The 20,300-nt window shown below is 39.7% G+C and overlaps 1 protein-coding gene across 1 annotated transcript; it reads right to left on the minus strand.

The window, feature by feature from the left end:
* Nucleotides 1-32: 32 nt before the first annotated feature.
* LOC146393536 (AN1-type zinc finger protein 3-like) lies at nt 33-16,273 on the minus strand. Its single transcript, XM_084930640.1, has 6 exons — nt 15,899-16,273; nt 11,577-11,617; nt 11,310-11,483; nt 6,844-6,909; nt 4,592-4,795; nt 33-2,066 (listed from the first exon to the last, which is right to left on the minus strand). The coding sequence occupies exons 1-6, from the start codon at nt 15,979-15,981 to the stop codon at nt 1,912-1,914; spliced, it is 723 nt and encodes a 240-aa protein (XP_084786766.1). The 5' UTR covers nt 15,982-16,273; the 3' UTR covers nt 33-1,911.
* Between the last annotated feature and the right edge of the window lie 4,027 nt (nt 16,274-20,300).

The following is a 20,300-nucleotide window of genomic DNA, read 5'->3' on the forward strand; positions in this document are numbered from 1 at the left end:
ACTCCTAAGCCAGTAAAGACACCAAAGATTGCTTTATTTTTGTCTAATCCAGTTTATTCTTCTTCAATAAAACAAAAAAGGGTGAAGAGGAGAAGCAAACGGTAAAGCAAAAGAAAAATTATAGAATTTTACACAAGTGACCTTCTCACTTGATATCTTAACAACCAAAAGAAAATTCAGCTCTAAACTTCAGTGTAAGTTTGAAATGCAAAATGTTAACAAGGTTAAATAAGTTTTTATTTAGGATACCAAATATTCATTCATTACGCATTCTCTTTTCATTTTTCTACACTCCATCTGGAAAACCTTTGGAAGGTAATTATTTACTGAATTAAACTTTCAGCACACTGACTCCAGACCTATGCCCTCCATCTACAGCGCAACAAGAAAGAGGGATAACGAATTAAACGAGAGAAAATAGAGCAATCAATACAGGGAAAGATGAGAAAACCAAAGAGAAGCACAGGAAGAGGAGAATGCATGTGATCTCATCATGCTAGCTAGAAATCGCAACTTATAGTAAGGGATATTAAAGTACTGGTAAAAAGGAATCAAATACGCCCATACAAAATCTTGCTTCAAAGCTGGGAACAAAGATAACTAAAAAACATGATGAGACCCAGACTGCCATCAGAAACTGCTACTGCAGCTTCAGATCAAATGATGTATACAGCAACGTTAGATTTTACTTGTTTGTGCTCAATGTGAACAACAGCTGAGCGCATAAAATATCACCAGAGTCAAACTGTGTATGATAGCAAAAGTACAGTAATGTGTAACAATGCAGACATTCCAGGTCCAAGTCCAAATCATAAGAACGCTTTATCCCTCACATCCTGTAAATTTTGTCGTGCTGAAGTTTGTACACATCCTGAAAAAGATTATGGATGTGAAGAGGAAATGTCTTTATGTGGAAGGTTTGCACATAATAAAGAGATAAGAGAGACAAAAAGAGGAAGACAAAATCTTCAAGTCTTCCTCAGTCACATCCTGACACTGAAGACAGGTCTCAGTTATTCAAGGACAAACGGTTTACGGTTCCCACCACCACTGTGTGTGTCTGAGTCCAAGACAACCTGCAAGTTCTGAATATATGGACTTAGACTTCCACCAACAGTTTTATCATCCACAGTGGCAGAAACAGCCTCACAGAATCCTAAATGAATGGAGAAAATTGTGTTGTGTTGAGTAGGAGAGAAGGATGGAAGTTGATGGGAGGAGGGAAGACTGAGCTTCAGTATCCTGAGGTGGATGATTTTAACAGGTGTTTGTGTTTCTAGAGGTTAAGGGTTATGGGTGATCGATGGCCAGGGGGGGTAAGACACTGAATTAAACTGAGGCTCGCTTGCTCGTTTGTTTCACAAAGTCCGTGCTTGGCGCAGAGTACAAAGCAGCTCTGGTCTGATTTTGAGGTAAAGAGCACAGTCTATAAACAGCGCCAAAGCCAAGGAGTACATGAAAGATAACCTTTTCTTTCTCCTCCTCCTCAGTTTCTTCCTTTCCTTTTCTGAGGTAAAGAGTAAAGTCTGGCTTCCAAGAAATACACTTGTATAAAGCATTGCATTTCTTGTCTTATTCATGTCATCTTACTTCATTCATTTTTATGAAGTCGAGAGTTTGCAACAAAAGGGAACAAACTCTATATTTCCTTTGCTCTTTATTGTTTTGTCTTTCCTTGGTTTGTTTTTTTCCAAAAGGCAGCAGGGATATAATCAAGCCAACAAAAGCAGAAAACAACCAAGATAGGCGATAGTGGAATTCAAAAAGAGCAAGCATAGTTTTAAGAGAAAAAAGGTGGAGGTTTGTATCTCCACTCTCACAAAAAAAAAAAAAAAAAAAAGCAAAAATCTCGAGGAAAAAAAGACAAGAAAATAATATCCCTGTTAAAGATTCTTCTGAGAGAACGACTATTCAAGAGCACTCTTCCCCGATGCGCTGGCATGAGCGGCCCACCTTGCGGTCTAGCTTAACCATTTTGAGGACGGCGTCCTGACGTCCACGGCCCATGTGGTCAAACAGACACTCGTGCTGCTCTGGAAGCCGATGGAGCATACAGAAGACATAACCTAAAGGACGGGTTTGGGGTTGTGGATAAAAGAGACAAGGAGGGATTAATTTGTTGCCTTAAGTAAATGCACAAATATTGCAGTTGTAACTGTACACACTGCAGTTAATACATGAACTAAGAAAAAAAGATATGGCTACATAAAGCACACCTAAAACAATTTAACTAGAAATAAAATCAAAAGAGTAGCATTACTTTTAGATGCCAGTAAAGGTCGATAAACATTTAGTCTTTAGATATACTTTTTAAATGGTCAAGGGCAGATAACATGTACACAGTGCCTGTGTGTCAAAGAAGACATTCTACTTGATCGCTTCCTCTTTCAATGCTATTCCGTTTTTCAGTAGATAGCGTTTCCTCCCTCCAACTACTGTAGCACTTCCAACAAAAAGCCCTGCCAATGGTGGAGGCTCGTTAAGCTCAGGGAAGCTCGTTAGCTTTCATCATCTTAAATTCATTCATTAATACACATAATAACGCTACTGGCATTTAATAAGTAGTGATTAAAGGCCCAGTTTAACATCTGGTTTCTAGGCAATTAAAACCTATACAATTACAGCACACGCGAGTGGATTAGAAGGGAGGAAAGTTGTGTCACGTTGGACAGAATATTCCCCCTATTAGAAACTTAGAAACCACAAATCAAAAATTTTGTCCTCTGCTCACTGCTGGTATTTTCTAACAAAATGGTGAACTGAGTTCTTCTGTAAAATTAATGAACTGGGAAGAAACGTTGTGACTTGAGAATGTTTTTTGTGATGCAAAAAACAATCTGTGAGTATACTGTAAGTTTCAAAGATTTTACAGCTAAAATCCAACATGTCTAAAATATTTATTTTACGTAGAGGCAAAAATGAATAAAGGATGAGGAAGAGCTGATGTGTGCACACACGCTGTAAAGGAAACCCTTAAACATATCCAGTTATATGCCTGGAAAAATGTCAGACTGCAGGTATAATAACAGCTTGTGTGTCTGGACCTGTCAATCCCTACTTCTGTAAACCAAAAACAGACCTGGCTGCACTGCCTCTTTACCAAGGCCCAAACTGTCTCTTGCACCTGCAGCATACCACCCTTGGTTAGAAACATAGCAGATGAAGACCTTCACCTCTGGGTTTCTTCTCTGGATAACATCTATGGCTTGGTCTTGGGTGCTTCCTCCTAATCTAACCTCTAAATCTAATTGCCAGTGAGTGAGTCACCAGTTATTGTATGGCAGACATTAATTAATAGGCTAATTATTTACAAAGTGTTTTTTCATTGTCCCCGTTTCTTTACAACATGCAGCAGGCTAGCAAGGTCAAACAAACTGCAGCCACTGTGTGATTAAACCGTGCTGTATGCCCAGATTAATAATTACTTAAACCAAAGCTTACTGTCATGTTTTGAAGTAAGGTCAGAAGGCCAACAAGAAATCAAGTTTTAAGGTTGTAGTACTCCCGGTTCTCATCGTCTGTTAATTGTCTTTCTGACTTTAGAAGAATTTTACATTTTAGCCACACATATAAATAATTGAGAGATTTCGCATTTTCCCCATTATGGGAAAAATCACAGAAGTAATGTTTAGAAATTAGCAGGAGCACTGTTATTAGGTTAAAAGGAAATGCTTTGGTTCCTTCATCTGTTAGGTCTCCACATTAAAAGATATGATATAATTAGCTGTTCAATTCCAGTGCCTTCACTCTGTGTTATATTAATACCTAGTACGATAAATAGCAACTGTGTAAAAGCAGAAAACTACTGAGACTAACAGCATCGGATCAGATTCACTACTTGAGCTATTTTTTCACCCCCAATACAATCTGAAAAGCATTCATCCTTTCAGCTCATTATCAGACCTTCTTGGCTTACACTGTGGAACATTCTGCAGAACCATTAGCAAAGTAATCTGCAATTACTTCAACAGTCAGAAATCACTATAATTGCCACCATTTTCCCTTTCAGTCTGTAAAAAGCATGTTTTCATAGTAAGCACTGGACTATTAAGGATGGATAGCCCGTGTATTAAGCAGCACCTGGTGGAAAAAAAAAGGCAAGTCAATTTCCAATTTAGAAATTATTGCAATGGTTTAAGCAGATTGGTCTTTAAGCAGTGAAGAGCTCTGACTTTTCAAGTACTTTAATTTGTATGCAAACAAGTTGATTAGCAAGCCAAGTATTGGTTTGAACTACATTAGTGTTTGTGGTAATTGGCTTATGTTTTATGTGCAATGTGAAACATTGAGGCTTTCCTGTAATGGTCCCTCAAGGCTTGCAAAAGCAGTCATATATATTTTTTTCAACACACAAAGAAATGTCCAGGTAACGGTGCTGTGCTGGACACATAATTCACAAAACTATTACTAAGCTAACCGAAGTGTACTTATGTATGTATCTGCATATTAACATAAGGTAATAACATGGTCTAAGGTGATATCTTTATGAAGCTAACAGTATTATGCATGTACTTAATGATTATGCCCCTTTGCGTAAGTGTTCATGTGATGCGTATGTTAATAGTGTACATATGAAAATGTGTCATCATACCACAGCGACAGGAACCCAGCTCTTGCTGTACCAGCTCCAGTTTGGTTTGGCAGCGATGGCAACGCTTACGGCTCCGCTGTTTAGAGCCACTGCGAGACGAGGATGAAGACGATGATGATGATGATGATGAAGACTCCTCACCCTCTGGGATCCCACCTACTCTCGCTCGCTTCTCAGGTGAAACATCACTTTCTGAATCTGAGGCTTAGAAGAGAGAGAAAAATAAGTTTAAAAAACCAAACATTTGGCTACAACTGTTTTGCTTAATTGTTGTTTTTTGTTGTTGTTTTTAGATCAGGCATTGCCAGTTAGAGCCCTGCAACAAAGGAACTGAACTTAAACTCAGCTTTTCATTTTTCTTTCAAACCCACTTCCACATTTTCATTCTTAATTTATTTGTTTATTTTACTTGTCATGTTACTAAGACTGTTGTTGTTGCTGCTTTAGTGTGTATTTTGTAGCCATGTTTTAAATGGTGCTAAACAAATAAAATTTATACATCTAAGAAAAATAGTTCCTAGAGATTCTCTTAATGCAATGAAACACTGAAAGTCTGGAGCTACATTACGCTGACTTTCAGCAAAATGAATAGCAATATTGCTATAGCTTAAGAGTATTTTGCATCTTTATTCCGATTCTATTGAGTTAAATCAGAGTAGACTGTGATTAATTACATATAAAAATTAATTCAATGAAAATTAATCTGTTTTGTACTGCAGACACAAAAATGCAAAGTGTTGAAATAATAAATCTAAAGCAACTGAAGCCAAAATCCTTCTTTACTTTTTATTACCATGGAATAAACAATACAAAACCTGAGGAACCTAAGAAAAACTCCAATACACCATTGTCAGAATTAGTCTATTCTGTAACTGGGATTGCACAGATGATGGCAAACTGGTACTAAACTCTTCTTTGTGTTAATTTTTTTTTTTTAAAAAGAAAAAAAAAAAAAGAGCGAGATTGATAGTTCTCCTGCATTAAATTACGTGCAGCCCAGCACCTGAGACAGCAAGAGAATGTAGCAAGGTTTCACTGGTTGGCTAGAATTTCAACTCAGCTTTTCTCATCAATCCTGCAGACTTTTTCACTGGCCTGGCCAAAATGCAGATCAGCGCTCAATAAATCTCTGAGAACTAGGCCAAGCTGAACAGTTAGATCCCCTCCTAGTCTGCTCCATCGATCCCTTTGTGTGTATGTGTGTCTGCACATGTGCAATTGCATGTTGTGGAAAAAAAATTCATTCTTGCCTGCTTTTTGTTATCCTAGAAGATCTCGGCACCCAATTTAGCAAGCTGTAACATCAAATTTAAATGTAAGTGAACAACTATAAGTTAAAGGAGGAAAATATGTGAAGGCAGGGCATTTGCACTGTAAACTGATGAGCGGTTGGTTGACTTAATGTCGTTTTAGTTCAAGATTAAATATTGTACAAAAGGTAAAGTCAAAGTGTATCCAGCGTCTAAAATGAAATACAGATGGCCCCAATTTAGAGAGATTGTAAAAAGTGAAATGTCAACTCAACCAACAGTAAAAGGTTTAAATGACACTGTGAGTATGTGTATTACTAGACATGATCCCGCTTTTTTAGACAAGGGATCAGCATGTTCACACACCTTTACTGAGCCTATCCTACTCTGTACTAGACATTGTCTTGTGTGAGTGTGCACGCATGAGTTTAGCAAGTTGTGCCACCTAAGGGTGAAAGAACAATAAAAGCAATCTGCAATAGGAAATAGTCTGGCTGTTTTATAGACCTCATTCAGTAGATTCCCATTAGTGCTAATGATAATGCTGTCCTTCACAGATGCACATGTGGTGTGCCACTGTGACCCATTTCCTCTTCATTAATCAAAATCTGTTTTTAATCTATACAATCAAATGAAGATGCTGCTAACCATGAAGCTACAATTCTCTTTCTATGTGACTTTTGCCATTTAAATCTCCATACTGCATGTCGATGTTATCATTCCGCGCAACAACTACATGTGGATATACTGCATATTCATGGTGTTCATTCACTCTAGTACAGCATGATTGGCTTTACATTTGCCTTGGCACATTCTGTTGCATCAGTAATATCCTGCTGTCCGCTACTTGTCCTGGAAGAACCATTAACCCAGCCATGTTGGATCAGTTCAATGCTATTGACACTAATGGGTCCTCCAATTTGAACTTTCTAAGTGCACATGACTAAACATACAAACAAAATGCAACAGTGTATATTGTAGTAGTATAGAACTGAGGTATACCTGACTCAAATGTACGTTTTGTCGGAGTGGAGAATGAACCCAAGACTGTGTCGTTGCTGGATGCTCCTGAGGCAGAAAATAGTTAAAAAAAAAAAAAAAAAAAAAAGAAAAGAAAAAAAGAAGGGAAAGAGATCAAAATGAGTAAAAGAACCAAAGAAGAAGGAAAAGAAGATTAGTTTCTTACTTTAATGTGATTTTTCAACTGAAAAAATTAATTATTTAGCAGTTTAAAAAAAATGTAAAAAAAAAAAAAATCTGCAATTAAAGATCAAAATTACTAATTGTATAAATATCTCAAGCCCTTTAGACATGTAAATAAATGTTTAAACTGTATTAGATTGACAGACTAGGTGATGTGTTACAGGGACACTGTTAGGCCCAGAGTTTAAAACCCTAAGAGGCTGAGGACAAAAGCTGTCGAGGAATCTGCTGGTGGTTGCCCAGATACTCGGGTACCATCTTCAATATGGAAGCAGGATGAAAAGACCGTGACTGAGGCGTGCGAAATCCTTTATTATGCAATGAGGTTTTTTTCCTCCTTGCAGCAACTATGATAGATATCTGTGAAGGAAAGACCGCAGTGTGCATGTGTACAGGCTGGAGCCAGCCAAGAGGCAGTGTGGCTGTGGGTGGTAAAAAGGTGGTAAAAAGATAAAGAGTTGCACCAAATATGTGTTATATGATCCACCTGTTCCTTATATAGTTTTAAAGGAGTTTGTAAAAAGTGTGTAACACTAGGAATGCAACCGAGTCAAATATCGAAGAGTTATATGTACATGTTACATGTAGAAATCTAAAAAAACAAAAAAAACAAAAAAAACAAAAAAACACCATTTAAAAGTGAGATATATATATATATATATATATATATATATATATACACACATATACATACATATACATATACACACACACACACACACACAAAAAAAAACAAAAAAAAACAAAAAACAAACACCCAGCTTGCCCCTGCGGGCGGTTTATCCTTCAAGCTCGGGTCCTCTACCAGAGGCCTGGGAGCTTCAGGGTCCTGCGCAGTATCTTAGCTGTTCCCAGGACTGCGCTCTTCTGGACAGAGATCTCCAATGTTGTTCCCGGGATCTGCTGGAGCCACTCGCCTAGCTTGGGAGTCACCGCACCTAGTGCTCCGATTACCACGGGGACCACCGTTACCTTCAGCCTCCACATCCTCTCGAGCTCTTCTCTGAGCCCTTGGTATTTCTCCAGCTTCTCGTGTTCCTTCTTTCTGATGTTGCTGTCATTCGGAACCGCTACATCGATCACTACAGCCGTCTTCTTCTGTTTGGTTAGCCACCACCATTTTGTCCGTCTGTATCTGGAAGTCCCACAGGATCTTAGCTCGGTCATTCTCCACCACCCTTGGGGGCATCTCCCATTTTGACCTCGGAACTTCCAGGCCATATTCGGCACAGATGTTTCTGTATACTATGCCGGCCACTTGGTTATGGCGTTCCATGTATGCCCTGCCTGCTAGCATCTTGCACCCTGCTGTTATGTGCTGGATTGTCTCAGGGGCATCTTTACACAGCCTGCACCTGGGGTCTTGCCTGGTGTGATAGACCCCAGCCTCTATGGATCTTGTACTCAGAGCTTGTTCTTGTGCTGCCATAATTAGTGCCTCTGTGCTGTCCTTCCATGATGGTTCCTCGTCTACCTCCTCTTTCTTGGGTTTCTGCTGCCTGAGGTATTCACTGAGCACTCGGTCAGTTGGGGCCATCTTCCCAATGTATTCTTGGATGTTCGTTGTCTCATCCCGGACTGTGGTGCTGACACTCACCAGTCCCCGGCCCCCTTCCTTCCGCTTAGCATACAGCCTCAGGGTGCTGGACTTGGGGTGAAACCCTCCATGCATGGTAAGGAGCTTTCTTGTCTTTATGTCAGTGGCTTCTATCTCCTCCTTTGGCCAACTTATTATACCAGCTGGGTACCTGATCACGGGCAGGGCGTAGGTGTTGATAGCCCGGATCTTGTTCTTACCGTTCAGCTGACTCCTCAGGACTTACCTGAGCCTCTGCAGGTACTTGGTGGTTGCAGCTTTCCTTCATGGTTCCCATTCGCCTGCGGGATCCCCAGGTACTTGTAACTGTCCTCTATGTCTGCAATGTTGCCTTTTGGTAGTTCGATTCCCTCAGTTCTGACTACCTTCCCTCTCTTTGTTATCATCCGACTACACTTCTCCAGCCCGAATGACCTCCCGATGTCATTGCTGTATATCCTGGTAGTGTGGATCAGTGAATCGATGTCTCGTTCACTCTTGGCATACAGCTTGATGTCATCCATGTACAGGAGGTGGCTGACAACTGCTCCGTTCCGTAGTCGGTATCCTTCTTGTAATCAATCCAGGCAGTGCACAGGTTGGTCAGCCTGGTCTTGCAGTCTCGGCTGACTGTTCTGTCTACCAGTAGCTGGTGTTTTGCGCCTCTGGTATTCTTGCCAATCCCTTTCTGTTCCCCACTCATATATTGACCCATGTGCCTGTTCATCTTAGCCGATATGATGCCTAACAGGAGCTTCCATGTAGTACTGAGGCAGGTTATTGGTCGGTAGTTGGATGGGACCGGTCCCTTCTTGGGGTCCTTGGGGATCAGGACTGTACGACCTTTGGTTAGCCATTCCTGGTGTCTCTCGTCAACTAGCAGCTGGTTCATTTGTGCTGCCAGACGCTCGTGGAGTGCAGTCAGCTTCTTCAGCCAGTAGGCGTGAACCATGTCGGGGCCTGGTGCTGTCCAACTTTTCATACTAGAAACCCTTGCTTGGATGTCTGCCACCGTGATGGTTACTGGACCCTGTTCAGGGAGGTTGCTATGGTCTGCCCTCAGATACACTAGCCACTGAGCATTGCCGTTATGGGTTGTGTCCTTCTCCCATATGCTCTTCCAGTATTGCTCCGTCTCCAGCCTTGGTGGTGCTGTTCTCTTATTGTTCCCTTGCCACTGAGAGTACACCTTTGCTGGTTCAGTGGAGAACAGCTGGTTTATTCTCCTGCCTTCTATCTCTCTGGTGTACCTCCTCAAGCGGCTGGCCAAGGCTGTGAGTCTTTGCTTGGCAGTTTCCAAGGCCTCAGGCATGGACAGCTTGCTGTACTTTTTATGCACCTTCTTTGTCGCATCTTTCTGCAACTCCGTTAGTTGGCTAACCTCCCTCCGTGCTACTTTGATCTTGCCCTCTAGCCTCCTTCTCCATGGAGGGTACTGCCCCTTGTGGCTGTTCAACTTGTAGCCAAGCATCTCAATGATCACTGCTGCTGTATTGTAGATCAGCTTGTTAGTCTCGGTAAGCGTGGCTGTAGGTATCATCCGTAGTGCTGCGTTAACATCATCGAGCAGACCTTCTGGTACTTCACGTAATCTTGGTAACCGGCTACGGGGGATCCAGGTTTCAAGCTTGGCCATGATCCTATCTTTCAGGTCAGTTCCTCTCGCACTCAACGATCCTTCTCCTGTCGCACTTGGGCTTTGTACCCAATCTCGGGTGGGGGTGATGATATCTCCCCCCTGACCTGGCGTCCTGCCTCCCCCTTGCCGTAGCATTTATGTTGTACCTCGTCAATCTCTAGCTGTGAGAGCAGTCCCTTCTTTTGAATGTTGGAACACTGAGCTACTAGTTGTTTCGCTGTCATTGTGGATGTTGGTTATTGAAGAATCCATAGGTCCCTCATCCTATTCATGTAACCCCTTCCGCCAGGGTTACTTGCGTAGTAGCATTCCAACAACGCCCTGTTTTCGTCTCTTGCCCACCGATGCCTTCTTGTTCAAGTAGCCCACTTCTCGTCAGGGTGCCCTGGTTCCTCAACACCTGACATGGACCATTGTTGATCCGGGCGACGTCCGAGCCGGCATGCCTTCATATTTATCTGTCTCGCTCATGTCTGCGGTAGGCTCACTTAGCATAGGGGGTCTAGCCTTACAGTTTTGGTCTTTTATTATTTTAATAACATAATAAAAGACCAGGTTAGTGTGGCATTTTTTTATACCATTTCTGCACATCCGTTTTGTAGCCACTTTATTTTTCTGTTATGAATTGGCCTCCACAAATAACCTTGTCACTGTATAGCAATGACTGATGCCCTGGCAATTGTAGGTGTCCTCTTAAAACCTTCACTTCTGAATAGATGCCCTTTCCTATTATTCTATCTGTGCCATGAGGACAAATATAGCCAGGACAGGGATACTGCTGCTGCTGCTTGAGCTGGCAGAATCTACTAACAGTGTTCCACAGAAAAATGCTCTCATCTAAAAGCTCTGGTTTTGACAACTCAATTTTATAAAGGCACACATTAACTCACTTCTAAATTTGAAACCTACGAATCATACATTGTTTCCATGTGTAGGGCGCATATTACAAATTACACACATTATATTACCAAGCCTTTAAGTTCATAATATTTTAAAGTGTAAATGTTCACTACCCACAGATCCAAAGGAAAAACTTGCTGATTGTCTTACCGTCCTGAGCAGGTAGAGATGTCACTCCTATCTCTCCGGGCAAAGGGTCTTCTGATATGAGGGACTGACTAATGCTGTTGTTTGTTTCATTACAGAACATGTCTGCTTGACTGGTGTTAGAGTTTGAAGAGGCCTTTGGAGCACAGTCGTCGTTTGGCTGTTTCTTTTGAGTGTCTATGGAAACATGGACATGAGGACATTTTCTTTGTTTGGAGGTTTTAAGACAGAAAAATCAGTCAACAAACTCCCACTAAAACAATAACTTACCTGCAAAACATTTTGAGCAGAGATTCATGGTTTTGCTTGACCTGAGGAAAAGGAATGGAACGCAGTTGTGTTAATAGAGCAGTCTGAGTGTTAAAAACAGTTTTGCAGTAAAAGGCATAAGATAAAACAGACAAGAGGCTAAGATAAAAGTGAGAGTGAGCGGTGAAATGTATCTTTTTGGCTATATTTTTGCTCATGTACACTTACAAAAATATAAATTCCAATTAGAAATCCTAGACTCTATTTTTATTTTTTTTCTTGATTAAATCAATATTGGGCAGCTGTGAATACAAAACATAGGTTTTGTATGTAAAACTTTATAGTCAGCCATGTATTTTAAAATGTACCACAAACTTTTATGTTCATTACCTAAAGAAATTAGATAATTCTTTTTGACACACACTGGACATGCCAGTCCTCCAACGTATTTACCAGAACAATCTGAACAGTCAATATAAGTACAGATTTACATTATGTTTCTGTGTTTTGGATTTAGATTCTTTCTGTCTCACTTTGATCACAGAGCTGAACAAAAGTCAACTAGTTCCCTCTGATTGTTATGAAACTCCCCATAGTATGTTAATGGGGATACAGACTCAAAGCTAGTGGTTAGCAGTAAGGGTTAAAGTATCAGTGTGGTAGTTTGAGTTTTCTCAACATACTTTTCCTTCCTGAAGGCAGATAAAGACTTTTGATATAAGTTATCTATTGTCATGGAGCCTTGCTGATTTCAGTGGCACAGCTCTTTCACAACAGATGGCTCTGGGTTTAGTCTGAGAAAGGCTCCTCTCATTTCCTCTCCAGCCTTCGTCCTTACTGTCTGTGCACTGAGCGTGACGGTTGCTGCTATCAGTCACATTCTATTTATTTTGGGCGCTCCATTGCACACCTTTGTCCTCATTTCTAAATGTGGGGTCAGCTGCAGTCAACCTGAGGGCTTTCTGTCAGTCTCCTGGTGTGTAGTCTCAGGTATAAAAGGGAAAGGATGAAGCAAGAAGTTAGGAAAGACGAGAAACCTCATCATTACACGCAGACAGGGAGGAAGCCAATGCTGGGTAAACATCAAGTCATATCCTCTTATCAACCTTACAATCAGAGGTAATCAAACTACAGATTCATTAAGGAAATCAAAAGGATGAGGAAGGGTGAGAAAAACTATGCAGGAGAAAAAACAGCTCCATGGCTGTTAAGCTGACTGAAGCCTGAACAGAGTGCACACAACATGTCTATTTCATAGTTGGCCTACTGCTGTTACTAATGAGAATATCTGATTGGAACAGACAGGAAGACAGGCTCCACTGCCTCTGTGATTCAGCCTGAGTGACACAAAGTAGTGAGATATTGGAAGGGTGATAAATGTTTTGAAGAAATTAGTTTTTAATAAATTCTCCTGACATGAGCAGGTAAATGAAAGACAACATAAATACAGCTAGAACTCAGGTGATAGAAAGCAATCAAAGCATAGTATCACCAGTGCATGTGGCTCAATTACTTTTAAGATGATGGTATACCTTTACTGGGGGTAAAAAAGTAACGGCCAAGGACTGAACTGTTTTAGTTTTATGTTACTGGGGAAGCAGACATACCATGCAGTTCTTCATGTGTGCTAGAAATACCTATTTTATTTTATTTTTGGCAATGTGTTTCTCAAAAGAAACTGTAAGGGTGGCACATTATCAAACAAACACCCAATTTTGAATTCAAACGGTAATCTTAAATACACTAAAATTGAAGGTCATACTTTGGAAAGAATAGCTCTTAGATTGCCTAAAGGATTTTTAATGTTTTGCTCAATACTAATTTCCATAATTATGCTTTTTTCCCTCCCCATCCTCTGGACACTGACCTGAACAGTTTCAAAAAACTAGCTTATTGACATTTCATAAAAGACAACTTAGCATTACCCTTACAACTTACACAGCTGAGCAGTCAACTGGAACATAGACGGATAAGCAGATCAGGTGGCTGCTTGCGAGTAGATCTCACAAATAGAAGAAAGTCAAATAGGAAGGGACATTTGATGCTAAACTATAGAGTTTGGATGCATCATTGCTGACTTTTTTAACATCCTATTATAGTACCGAACAGCTTGTTCTCTGCTTTGGCTTTCTTTCTGAAAATGACACAATCTACAAACTACTGCAAGGCACACAATCAGTGCTTGTATTGATCCAAAATGTTTTGGTGTGGATAGCAATACAGAACAAGTTATTAAACTAAGTGACTGGTTAATTACTTGACTAATCCAGTCATTTTGCACAGCCTTGTCAACAGCGATCGCCATTATTTTCAGCATTATACATCTTTTCTGCTAATATGAAGTCTTTAAAATGGGCTGGTGCTATCATGATTTTGCAATTCAGTACAAATAAAATGTTTTATATCCATGTGGGTACATGATGATATAAAACATTCATTCAATAAGTGAATTATTGTTTATGTGCAAGGCAACTTAAAAACTGCTTTCCCAAAACTGTTAAATTAAATGTGGCCAAGAAATGGTTGAAGTTCACTCTGTCATTGCAGCCACATTAAAATATGTTTTTTCACAGCCTAAGTGCAAAATTTAGAAAATCATTCATTAGTGAAATGATAAAATAATCAGAAGGCACAAAATAAATGTGCCCTTTTTTGCACCTACTCGCATACGGACTACAAGTGGAGGTCACGGAAATGGGTGAAGTGCTGACGACAACATGCTATGTTACCATAAATGTACTAAAAGCTTAAGTTAGCATTGACTTATTCTTTGTCAGTTTAATCAAATACCTCGCACCTGACCTTCTCAAATTTGTCTGAGAAAAAAAATATATAAAAACTTTGAACTTTTTAGAAAGAGCAAGTGTCTGATACTATTTGTGACAGTATTCACTTTCATTTTCCCAATATGAACTTTTGGAATACTCATATTTATGTATGACAGCCAAATATTTTCAGAAGCAGTGCAAGATGTTTTCAATCAATTTATGCATCCTCACAGCCCGGCAAACAGTTATTTCTGGCCAAGATATGTGCCTGTGTCCTTGGTACCATTACAACGGATACCACCACTGGTAGCAGATAAGTTGTTGGAGGGTGGCATAAAAAATTAGTCTAAATAAATAATACTAGCTATCCAAGTAACAGAACTTATGCAGTCCACACTCATAATTGTTGATACTTATTAACTTGTTTTTAAAGCAAATCTGTGGTCTACTTAAAATATTTAAAAAAAATTAAAGACATTTGATGTACTAAAAAAATAAAATATTGAGCCATCATGCTTAGTTTTGGTACCGTAACAAACCCATTTAAACGCTTCTCCCAAAGCCAAGGCGGTATGGATATGATTATTTGCGTACAAACTCCACAGATATTTAAATGCTTCATAAACTCTAGTCAGGTAAAAAAAACTGATGCCTTTGGTCACGGAAAACACATTCTCTGATGAGAGCTGGTGACTGACATTGCAGTGTCTTTTGTATTGTACGCCATTTCCATACTAATCCAAAGGTCAGTGAATAAAGTGGCATTTTTGTAAAATATACACAAACGGAATGAGATACTTGTGAGTTCCAATAGTCTCATTTCACTTTGTGAGAACTAATTTTGGGATCCTCTCTTGTCTGGCTAAGTGCTACATTTCTCTGATTTTTTACCACTGAGCTGAAAACTTAAGACTACAAGTGTTTATAAATGCCTATCATAAATACGTCCACTAAAGTACAATATTTTGCATCAATTTTTTCCTAAAATACAACAATGTGGGCTACTTTTTCGACATTTGAAGAACTAGCCAAAGAGTGATAACACTAATACATTTTTCAACCGGTCCATATTACAAAACCTAATTTGGGCTCATATGTGTTGCAAAGTTAACATATGCCTCAACACACATGAATCAAATTGTACACACCAGGATTATTGCACAGTGCCAGTTTGTCTGTGCAACCCCGGCACATTCAGTTTAAAGTACCAGTTGCCCGTTTCTTTCTGCTAGAGTCTGGTTCATGGAGACACTTTGATGTCTCTAACTAACTGCTTCATGCATGAACTTAACACGTTAACTATCCAGTTGATTAACACTTTCACACCTGTCGCGTAACCTGGAAGGCTTACCCCAGATTCCCTACCCTGCTTCCTTCCTTTACAGGAAAAGGTTACCGAGGCCAACTGGTGTTAGCTAGTAGCTAATGCTACAAAACAATGGGGAGGGGGTAATAAGGAGAAAAGCAGCTCATCCCTGTTTGAGCCGCTAATGCTAGTGGCTATCGACTCTGCTAGCTACTGGCAGAGAAAGAAAGCGTTAGAAAGCGAGACGTTTGACAGGTTATTCTGCTTACCCCCAGAACCCACAGGGGCAGCGAGGGGGTATAACGTTAACGTTACTCGGAGGCTTGCTGCCCTCGCTCCCCGTGTCGCCCATGTCTGTCTCCCGTGTCAAGCTGTCGGTGTAGCAGGTGAATCCGTGGATGGAGTGAGGGCCTCGTATTTGCGTTTAGATCCCCTTGGCTTTGATAAGCATACAACCGTCACTCTGCCCAGATAATTCTTCCGAGTTTCAGTGTAGGGTGGACAATTTGACGACACAAGCGGCCACCTAGTCCGTCAAATTAAAGTAGTTGAAGTCGACGTTAAGACGCTGGGGCCGTCAAAGCCAGCAACGGACGGAACCACCGGGGATCCTGGGCCGATCAGCTGGAGTGAGGAACGAACCACTGGCAGAGAGGGGGAGGTGTGTGAGGAACACGAACGACAAAAGTTAGATTGACGTGTTTGTACAAACTGTTAAGGTACACGGAATAACGACATAATAATTGTTAGCATTGTGTATACAGAAATGACATTTGAACTCCGTAAATGACTCATTTAAAATAATTCATTTTAGAAGCGTTATCATGGTATGATCCAGACAAAACCGCAGTTAAAAAGCCCAGAGCTCTGAAAGTGTCTCTGAGAGTGTTTTGTTCACTTAAAAACAAAGTTATCCTCCCAGGATGTATCTTAGAAATGTAAAATGATGTGATAGGCTATGACAGACCCTTTTCACTGGACATATTTTGACGCGTCTCGGTAGCAGTTAAAAAAACAAAACAAAACAAAACAAAGCCCCCAAAAAACATGTATAAACAAAATTAAAACTGTAGTATGCATAGTTATTATAAAGGAATATTTAAAACACAAACAAAAACATCTGAATTTAAAAATCTAGATAGATAAATAGATAGATAAGGCTTTATTTTTAAGATGTTAGAATAGCACAAAATGTAAGGAAAACGATAATAATAATAAATAACTTAACTTCTCATAAGAGCTAAAAAGAAGCATGTGGTTATTTAATCCCACCCTTCGCCACTTTTTAGTAAATAATGATCTCTATTATTAATTAATCTTCCCTATTTAGTAAATAATAATTATCTCTTTAACTTCCGGTTTGTGTCCTGTCCTATCATCAATCCTTATTTACATTTTGCTACATATATTTGGTTTTGTAACCCTGTAACACATCAAGGGATATAGTTATATTAACAGATTTACATATATATGTACACATTGCTTCCACAGCTTCACTCCATACACAAAAGTACAAAAAGTTCATCAGATTAGTAAACTTTAATCTTTTTCATTTCAAGAATAGTTGATTTGCGTGATTTCTGTCAGAAGTATTATTGCTTCATATAGGCTAAAAGTAAGTCAGTGCTTCATGTGTACTTGAAACATGTGAGAAAAAAAGTCAGTTCCTGATCAAAAATGTTGAGTCATTGGCTCCATTTTGTAAAGCATGAAAATAGAAGATGATGCTGAATTCCTTAAAGGTTAGTTTTTAGGGCCATGGTAATGTACATGCTGGCTTAAAGTCATTCTTATACTCATATTGAGTACAAGGCAGGAACTGTTAGTATTAATAGTAACCACTGTTACTATTACAACAAGTTTTGGGACATATTGCTCGAAAAATGCAATAAATGGCTACTACACCTAATTATTGTCATTTAACATGATATGTTTTCATCATAAATCAAAAGTATGCAGTGAGTCAAATTCAAGGTTTATAATTTCAAATGGTGGACAAAAATGCATGCCTCCCTGCAGGATTAATATTACAAATTATGTATTTAATGTTTTTCATTCTTTGTAGCATTACCTGAACATTAAGCTTACTTCTTAGCCATCTTTCGTTAAATCAATCTTGCAATTCAGTGGCTTAATACAAATAAATGGTGATGATTAGTTTGACCATCCTCATGAACAGACTTCCTTGTATAACACATTTCAGAACCACATTCATCAAAAAATATTTCCCTGGCTGAAACCTTTTTTTATTAATCACACCTGTGTTTAATCTCTTTTTGGCAAGACACGGCACCTGTTGTTGTTTTTTATGCTGATGTTAGCTCATTAGCATGTGCACTTTATTTTTTCCTTTCAAGTTAATCTCAAGTAAGCTTTTTTCCTTTCTTTTTTTTTGCTGACATGAAGTATCATTACAGACTTTGCTGGGAATTGAGTTGTTTTATGTACTCGTGACTTGATGGTGCCAAGAAGTAGCATTACTGAATTCTGTTTCTCACCTTAAAGTGACTTTCAGAAAAACACAACACTTTACGTTAGAGCCAGGAGGCTTGAATTCCCCTCAGCAAGACCTGCCAAGAAGTAGCTACTCTCTGCAGGGAAGGACAAGTGGGCCTTGGGTGGAATGAAGATAGATAGATGATAGTTCATTAGCTTGGTAGGCACAGGGAGGGTGATGCTACAGGGAATTGCAGAATCTCGTTTTTCAGTGTTGCTTAGAGCATGTATTCCAGTAGAGAATGTAACAATAGCTAGCACAGATTAGTTGTTTGTTGTAGTTTTGTCTCACCCAAAGCTAAATAGTTTTGACTGGCATTTTACTATCTTAAGATACTATATTTCTGATGGGATGCTTTATTTCAAATAAACAGGTAATAGTTCAGTGCTGCAAACATGGCCATGACAAGCCCCAGTTTTGGCCTCACAGTGAAAAAGCAGTTGTTGCTTCTCTCCAAAGCCTCAGTCCAGCCTCAGGCTTGGCTGTCCTCTAGAGATTTGGTGTACACCACTTCAAAGAACGATCCCCTTTACTCACATGCCATATATCCTCTCTCCCCTCCCCTGCAATAAACACAAGAACTTAAGGAATTAATTAGACACTAAATCAAGCATGGGTTAGAAAATTCAGCTCACTTAAAATATCCATAACAGTGATGTCACATGCAAACCCTTGTACCCCTTGTTATGGATTATCTTTGATATGCATGTAGATCCAGTAAGATAACATGCATTTGCAGTCTCTTGACCCGTCTTTAATTCACTGAGGGATATGGATTGTGTATTTTGCAGGCTTTGCTCCTCACATAACATGATCGCCCTGTAAAAATGCAATGAGGAACGTCCTTGATACAGCTTGGCTCCTTGAAGGGCTGTTCTTTAAAGAAAGTTCTAGTCACAAAGGAAGTTTTAAAATGTATTTTCACTTCAAAGAAGCAGAAGTCAGGATAATCTGTGAATCTTCACAGAGTTCGATCAGAGGTGAAGGTTCATTAATTTTGCAGTACATCTAATTTTTGGAATGTGAGTGTGAATGATTGTCTGTCACTCTCTGTGTTAGCCCTGTGACAGACGGGCAACCTGTCCAGGATATACCCTGCATCTCACCAATGACAGCTGGGACAGGCTCCAGCACCCTCATGACCCTGAACTGGATAAGTAGTTAAGAAAACAGATGTGTTGGGGGTAAACCAGTATAATCTAATATCTCAAATTCCATACCCCTTGTGTAACCAATGTAATATCTTTGTTTATAGGTATAGTAACAAATCACTGCCTTAACAATATGCTGATTAACCAGCTGGACTTGCATTAGCCCATGTGTCGATAAAGGGAGTTGATTCATGACTTCTATTATGAGAGACAGGCCCTCTACAAGATGGATTGTATGGGAAATCTATGTGAATACATTTGTACATAAATGAGTCTTTGTTATCTTTTAATGACATCCCCAGATAGGCAGGCTGGCTGTTACTGACTGGAGACAAGCAGCCTGTTAAGCTTGTAGTGTGAGGGGTGTATCAAAAAACACAATTACAGTTTAGTCAACAGCATTATTGATTTGCGTAAGCACTGTGCACCATCTTGAGTTTGAACACTGGTTCTTTTATGGGATGTCTGTCTGTGATATTTACAGTTGCAAAGTTTTGGGGAAGTTTTACAATTGCGCAATGACAAACACTACTAACTAAAGATCTGTAGTGAAAAAGAGCTGGCGCACTCTTCCTATTATTTCAATGTGAGTCTGTCACATCATTCCTTGCGGTGAACTTTCTGCAAAACACTTGGTAATGCAGTGTAATATATTGCACTTGCTGTGTGCTGAGTGAAGTCGGTCAAATGACACTGAGTGCAAATGCCTTTTTAGCAATGTGCAGTTTTCAGCTGCACAAACGCTCATTGACAGACGAGGAAAAACACCTTTGACAACAAGCTGAGAGATCAGAACTTGGCTGTGAAGCAGCGGTGACTGTAGGCAGTGTTTAGAAGTATACACAGCGAGGATAAACATCAGAGAGGACCCTGCCAGGCAGCCAGTAAAAACAATGCGCACTACCTATCCGAGTCCCCCACCCCACAATTGTTTTTCTTATTATGTCTCTTTTCCTCTCTTTCACTTACTGTCTTTCTTTAGTTAAATATCTCTTCCTCTTTCCTTTTCTGTCTCTGACACAC

The sequence above is a fragment of the Perissodus microlepis genome, chromosome 1 (genome assembly GCF_051167445.1).
Source record: "Perissodus microlepis isolate ML-2025 ecotype Zambia chromosome 1, ASM5116744v1, whole genome shotgun sequence".
In the NCBI taxonomy this organism is placed as follows: domain Eukaryota; kingdom Metazoa; phylum Chordata; class Actinopteri; order Cichliformes; family Cichlidae; genus Perissodus; species Perissodus microlepis.

Bases quoted from the DNA above. Each gene is read 5' to 3' on its own strand.
- LOC146393536 (XM_084930640.1), bottom strand. From the start codon at position 15,981: ATGGGCGACACGGGGAGCGAGGGCAGCAAGCCTCCGAGTAACGTTAAC. The intron at 6,910-11,309 runs GTAAGACAATCA...TTTCTGCCTCAG, and splicing joins ATCTCTACCTGCTCAGGACG to GAGCATCCAGCAACGACACA. The intron at 2,067-4,591 runs GTATGATGACAC...CCCGTCCTTTAG, and splicing joins GCTGGGTTCCTGTCGCTGTG to GTTATGTCTTCTGTATGCTC.